Source organism: Vanellus vanellus (assembly GCF_965231255.1).
Source record: "Vanellus vanellus genome assembly, contig: HAP1_SCAFFOLD_76, whole genome shotgun sequence".
Taxonomy (NCBI): Eukaryota; Metazoa; Chordata; class Aves; order Charadriiformes; family Charadriidae; genus Vanellus; species Vanellus vanellus.
In genome coordinates, this window is record NW_028127111.1 from 451,618 (window position 1) to 458,878 (window position 7,261).

General features: G+C 51.2%; 1 protein-coding gene across 1 annotated transcript; it reads right to left on the minus strand.

The window, feature by feature from the left end:
- Window positions 1-6,157: 6,157 nt before the first annotated feature.
- On the minus strand, window positions 6,158-7,003 carry LOC309685492 (olfactory receptor 5AP2-like; the record flags this gene model as incomplete). Its single annotated transcript, XM_082501254.1, has 1 exon — window positions 6,158-7,003. One exon carries the CDS (start codon window positions 7,001-7,003, stop codon window positions 6,158-6,160), a length of 846 nt encoding a protein of 281 aa, XP_082357380.1.
- Window positions 7,004-7,261: the final 258 nt, after the last annotated feature.

Consider the following 7,261-nt stretch of genomic DNA (forward strand, 5'->3'; position numbering starts at 1 on the left):
AAATGGGGTCTCAGAACCTTGTGCACGGTGGAGAAATCCATTCCCATCTCTCCCTGCCCATCCAGCCGACCAAGAGGAGAAAACTCACAGCATAGACTTGTTCCCTTGCAGGTGAATAGTTCCTTGACATTGTTTTTCAAAAGAACCCTCTGCAAATGTCCTTGGGGTGACCTGGAGCTGGGACCAGTCCTCAACCCTGCAGTTCCCTTGCAAAAGCAGAAGTAATCTGCCTCACTGGCGGTCACTCCTTCCACCCACAGCTTCTCCCCACAGTGCCGTGGGAGCTCCCCGGGCAGGCTGAGAGCATACCCTAGCAGGCGGCAGAGCCCCTGCCCCGGCACACAGCCCCCGGGGGGCAGGGACCCTGCTGGCAAGGACAGCCCTGCCCACCCCTGCCTGCACACCCAGTGTCACCTCCTGCAGACATCTCCAGGAGCAGGCAGCCATCGTGCCCTGTGCCTCTGATGGTGGGGCAGGGAAGCCCTGCTCTGGAGCACGTCCTTCTCCTTTGCCACAGCCATGGAAGGTGCCAGATGTAGATGGTGCCAGGAGCTGCAGCTGCACTGCCCCGCAGCCAGAGACTTACTGTGCCGAGGGCTGTGGAGATGTCTCCCCTGGTGAACACTCTGCTCTGCCCTCGCTGCCTGCAGACAGTGCCCTCAGCCCTGCTGCGCTGTGCAGAGGAGTTGCTCCTGGGCAGAGCTGTCTCTCTGCAGCGCTGCCCGCTTGCCAGGAGCTCCCTCCATCCCAGCAGCCCGGCCCAGCTCAGCAGCAGAGGACCAGCCCACGCTGGCACTCTCTCTGTCCCCTCTGGGCTCCCTGGAGGTGTCCCTGGGGCTCCAGGGGAACCGCCTGTGAAAAAGGCTGATGCAATCTCTGATGTTCCCTCCCTCAGCTGTGCAGAGACACCTACTTCCAGCAGTGGTATTTCTCCCAGCAGAAGAAGAGCTGGCCATGAGTACCCCGTCTTCTTGTCCCACCAGTAGCACACATGGGGTCTTGGACTCTTGGTACCAGGATTCCTTATGGCAAGTCATGGCTTGCCTGGTGCCACAGCTGGGGGGCTTCAGCCCAAACGTGCAGCAATGATCTCAGCCAGGGGCACAGACAGGACGAGCTGGAGCCGTTCCTGTGGCAGACAGAGCTGTGACATGGTGGCAGAGCTCAGTCCAGCTGGTCTTCAAGGACAGCCTCCTCCAAGCTCAGCTATAGTCCACATCTCAATTCAATCTAACCCCGAAAGGCAATTCAAGGGCACCAGAATGAGTGCTTACTCCTTCAGGAACAGTTCAAGGAGAAACAAAGCCACTGTGTGGCCACTGCTGAGTTTCGTAAGAACTGGTGCTGATAGATCTGAGATACTCCATGTCCTCTTTGCCTCAGTCTGCCCCAGCAAGGTCTCCCAGGCCTCGTGCTCAAGGATGGAACCTGCAGGAGAACCACCAGCAACGGCTGGGGTCAAGTCCTCGAGCAAACACAATCCTTACCAGTCTATGGACAGGAGGGGCGGAAGCTGAGGGAGCTGAGGGGGCAGCCAGTGTCACAGTGGTCACTCTGTGATTTGGAAGATCACGGAGACTGGGGGTATTGTCTGCTCACTGGCAGCGCCCAAAAAGTGCATGCCCCAAAGGATTAGCAGGGGAGCTGAAGGCTGTGCCCCAGAGCATGTCCACTCAGGGCCTTTTTCTGTGTGTTTGAAACAGAAGGTGACGGGTTTTACCCAAAGCAGATCGCACCTGGCCATCCTCTTTGCTTTCTGTGCTGAAAGGACAGGATTGCTGGGCAGAGAGAGCGGTAACTTTTACTGGGAAGTCAGAAGGGCATTCAGCATCACCCCCACCTTGTTTCTAACTGAGGACAGTAGAATCTGCATGGGTAGATAAGCAGGTGGGTAAAATACGATCTGAACTGCTGGGCTTGGAGGCATGTGGTTCCTGCGTGGTACTGTGCCTGGAGGTATCTCGCCAGTAGGGTCCTGCAGGGGTCGATACCATAACCTGTCCTGTTTGAAATGTTTATAATGACCTGGAGGACATAAGAGTGAAAACTGAGTAGGAGGGTGGTGCTGCACCGCAGCGGGACCCTCCCAGAGGATCTTTGATCTCCATGTTTGGAGGTTTTCAGGTTTCAGCTCCACAGTCACAGCTGACCAGAGTCTGAGGTTGGCGATTTCCCACCCTTTGGTGGGAGGCTGGACCAGAGACCCCAACAGACCCTTTCCCTACAGCCCTTCCCTGAGCCTGGATGTGAGGGTGGCTACAGCAGATGCTCATGGGACAATTCAGGGTGGAACTGTCCTGTGATCAGTGGGTCTCTACTTCGACCTTTAGTTCCAAGCAGGGCTAGTTCTGAGGTCAAGCAGGTTGCTCAAGAAACAGCAGCGTCCCTGTGCAGACTCTGCACACGAGAGCCCAACATCGAAGCCACCATTACAGACACGGGGACAAGGCATTTGACCAGCTCGTTGAACCCAGAAATCGGTATGCCATGCCTCCTGAGATTCCCACAAGCACCTAAGATTTTGTCCAGGCAAGTGGGGAAGTGTGATTCCTCTTTCAGTGTCCTGCCTGTCTCCGGCCCCATGTGGTGCTTTAGGATGTGAAGAGAATCAAACCCAACCTTTGGACTAGATTAGTTTCATTTTCCATGCTGGAATGCGGGGCAGATGAAGGCAGCTCTGAGCTCTCTGCTGCACAGCTCGGACTTCCGAGAATGGAAACGCAGGTAATCTTCTGGTGTGATCACCGATTTGCCTGCCTTTGTGCCTTTTCACTAACCGGGGATCTGTCCGTCGGCCTGAGAAACTACTCCCCTATTCCACCTCCCTCTCTTCATAAAAGGAGGGAACAAAGATATGGAGCATGGATGACTTAAGGACACTATTGTAATCTTTACATTATAGGAGAGAGAAAAGATAGTACAACTAATTCCAAACTATCCTTGAGATGCATTCTGATTCTTCCTTCTTTCCAAAGCTCAGCCACCTTAGATCTTGAAAGGACTGCCTCAAATCTCTGCAACGAAAATCCCACAAGCCTTCTCTCAGAGAAGTCCTTTTAGCACAGGACACCTCTGCCCGTCACTTCTGCCCTATGCCCAAACTCTGTTTTGCAGTTGGGCGAAGTCAAGGTGTCAAGGTACTCCCTTGCAACATCTTCCCTACAAAAGTTGTCTTCTCTTCATGCTGATCCCACTTGCATGGCCTCATGTTATGTACAGCTCCATCCTCCTCTTGCACAGCTCCACTGGGTGACCAGTTTTCCGTTTCTTTCCTGCCCATTCACCTTCACAACCTTTTTGTATTTTATGCGTACCAAATATTATCTGAAGCAACACATTTATTGCCCCCAGCTTCACCCATTTCCAACTGCAGGCTGAGCTATTTCTCCTCTTTGAGCAGACATTGTGCAAAGCTGCTCCAGGTATGGAAACTCACTTAAATGCAGCACATTAATTGGGGCTCAATCAAATATAAAAAACGTATCCTGAGCTAGTTTTTCAGAGACAGTTTCAAAGTGGCAAAGCAGATTCAAAGTGTCTGAAGGAACTGGGGGTTTTTAACCTGGAGAAAAGGACGCTGAGGGGAGACCTTATTGCTCTCTACAACTACCTGAAAGGAGGTTGTAGCCAGGTGGGGCTTGGTCTCTTCTACCAAGTAACAAGCGATAGGACAAGAGGAATTGGGCTTGAGTTGCACTGGGGGAGATTTAGATTAGACATTAGGAAAAAACGTCTTGACTGAGAGGGTTATCAAGCATCGGACCAGGCTACCCGGGAAGGGGTTGAGTCACCATCCCTGGAGGTATTGAAAAGACATGTTGGGATGGTGCTGAGGGACATGGTTTAGTGGTGGACTTGGTTAACAGTTGGACTCGATGATCCTAAAGGTCCCTTCCAACCTAAACGATTCCATGATTTTATGATTCTATGATTCCATGATTCTATGATTCCATGATTCTATTCTACATAAATTCTGAGAACCAAGTTACAAGAAAGGGAAAAATAGGTGAAGCTGTATTTTCTAGACTCACTAATTCTCTGTCAGTAAAGAGAAGGTCCCACAGCCTGTGGCACGTTTTCATTAGTTGGCCCTATGGGAAGTTTTGTTTCTTGGGTCTCTTGGCTCGAGCCTGCTGCGTTCCTATTTCCAGCAAGGGCAAAAGTTCCCGTTCAGGTATCAAACTTTTGCCCATCCTGCCCGGAGAGCCAGGACAGTTGTGTCACACAACATTCAGTGTCAGAGTGAAGATGGAAAAGAAGTGTGAATTGAAATGATTTGTCCTCCAATGGAAACTCAAATCCTGAGCTGGCTGGACCACATTGGCTGCAGTTAGACATAAGTTACCTGAGACAAATGTGAGTTCAGACCTGGTTGGCAGAGTTTCTCACAGCCCTCACTGAGGAGAGCAGGGTGTTGCGAGAGGGGAGCGAGTATCTGTTCCCCAAATCCCAAGGTAGTGCCCAAAACATCTTTCCCTTGGCCTCTGGCATCTCATGTCTTGAGATGCAAGAAATGCTGGGCCTTCTGTCAGTAATCCTCCAACAATCCTTCAGGCGGTTGTGTGAGTTCCCTATCAGTATCTAAAAAAAGTAACACCCTCCCCCAAAACTAAACAAACAAAAGCCCCACCAATCACAAAAAAACAATCCAAAGTCACCCACAAACATTAATCTGCCTAAATCTAAATGCAGCAGTTTGCATCTTGGACAGCTGCTCTGGGCAGTGCCAGTGAAATCAGTATTTGCAGCGTGAGCCGTGATACCCCATCCTCAAGAACAAATCCAAAGCAGTTCAGAGGAAGGGTGGTCTTTCAAAAGGCACTGTTTGAGTCCCCAGGTGGCATGGACACTGCTGATTCCCCACTCCAGAGCGGCAGAGGCTGGAGCCCTTTTGCAGGATGGACTTCTTGCCAGGAAGCCACAGCTATGGGGGTGTCTCACCTGGTTCTTACTGTCCCTTAGCTCAGCATCCATTTCCGTGTATTTCACTCTTTTCTATGTCTACTCTTTCTATATGTCGGAATGACAGAAAAGCAAACATTTCCTAAAAGTTTGTCATAATGTCCTTGCTATAGACAAGAAGCCCATCAACCCTGGAGGCAGCCAAGAACATTGCCATGAGCACCAAGAAGATCCAAGAAGCTCAAGGCCTCTTCTGAAGGGCAGCAAATTCTTGCAACTGTGATTTGAGCCTGGAAGTGGGAAGGAATTTTCGTCTGTGCTTGGAGGAGGAATAAGCGTGTTGTGGCAGTATGTCAGGGCCGAAGGCCCTTGCGCAAATCAGGGATGATGGAGACATTTCCATCTTGTGTGCGTGCCTCAGGGCAGGAAATGGGGCATGCCCGCTGCTGGGGGTGTGTGTACTCAGTCAAGCCTCATGAGCTGACCTTGTTCTCTCATGCAAGAAAGAAGAAAACAGGAGGACTGAGTTTGCCATACCTCAGTCAGCCAGTGGGAAACAAAAAAGTAAAGACATTGGGAGAGGAGGGTCGGAGAGGGGGAGGCAGATTAGGAGGAGGAAAGAAGGGGGAAAGTGATGATTGCTGTGTTCAAACATTGGGAAGCCAAGACCCAGCTTGTTTGCCTTTCTTCTGAAGATGGATCTTGGTTTTTCTTTTCGGGGGGAGGGAGGGCGGAGGTGTGTGACCCTGTCAGACTAGCTTTCACAGTTGTCCTCTGCTAGGAAGCCCAGAGAACACGAGGGCTGGCATGCATCTACTGGGATTTAGACGTGTCCACTAGCGGGGCTTGATTCAGCTGCCCACTTCTCACTGCCAATAGGGAGGTGCCCTGAGGAGTCCCAGGCATGCAAGAATGGCAGCCCTCAGCTTGGCTGGGTAACGGAAGAGGAAACAGCATGTTTAGCGTAAGTTTTCTCCCACTCCTGGGCAGGTGTGGCATTTCACAGCTCCCACCTGCAGGATCACAATCGTGTTTACTTTAAAGAAGGAAGCAAGCCAGGGAAGATTTGACACTCTTCAACACCAGACCTGTATTTCTTTAAGACACAAATTCCCCTCTCCCACTTCTCATTCCACAACCAGTCCACAGATTCTGCACTTCTAAAGATGGACCTGGGACACAAAATATGCACTTACGAATTGTCCATGCTTGGTCAAAGGAGACCCACAACCTGTGTCTTCCTGGTGGATCTCAACTAGTATGAGCTCTCGACGCAGGCCACAGTTTTTCTGAGTGCATTTCCTAGAGCCCCCTTGACCTCCCTGTTCCGCAGGCTGTAGAGGAGAGGATTGACCATGGGCGTGAGGATGGTGTAGAAAAAGGAGAGCACTTGATTGAGCTGCCTCAGTGAGGCTGTCCTGGGTATCATATAGACAACGACGAGGGTGCCATAGAAAACAGTGACCACCATGAGGTGAGAGGAGCAGGTGGAGAAGGCCTTCTGCCTCCCCATGGTGGTGGGGATCCTCAGGATCGCAGCTATGATGCAGATGTAGGATACCAAAGTGACTACAAACGGGACGACTACATCCAGAAAACAGATTATGAAAGTCACCAGTCTAAGCACGGTGGTGTCACTGCAAGCGAGCTCTAGCAACGGGGCAAAATCACAGAAGAAGTGATCAATTGCATTGGGACCACAGAAGTGTAACTTGGAAAATTGTCCAGTGACTATGGTAGACATCAGTAATCCTGCTAGCCAGGACCCAGCCGCCAGCTGGAGACAGAGCTTCCAGTTCATGAGGCTTGCATAGAGCAGGGGTTGACATACGGCCAAGTACTGATCATAGGACATGGTGGCCAGCAGGTAGCACTCAGCACCTGCAAAACAGCCAAAGAAAAAGAACTGCGTCATGCAGCCTTGAGCAGAAATGGTTCTGTCCCTGGTTAGGAAGCTGGCCAGCAGCCTGGGCAGGATAGTGGAGGTATAGCAGATTTCTACACTGGATAAATTCCCCAGGAAGAAGTACATGGGAGTGTGAAGATGCCGATGTGCCACCACCAGCACAACAACGAGGATGTTGCCAAACATGGTCACCATGTAGATCATGAGAGAGAGGATGAAGAGAGGCACCTGAAGCTTGGGGACATTACTCAGTCCCAGCAGGAGGAACACCACTGGTGAGGTCTGGTTGTCCCATTCTTCTTTCTCCATGAGGTGCTGTAGGACCTTCTTTTCCCCATGAGGCAGGAAGGGAACCTGGGGAAGGGCATGCGTTTCTGTGCTTTTTGTGAAAATGAACTGGGAAGAAGTCACTGCCAGAGATAACATGGAGGTTTTCCCCCATTTGACTGAATT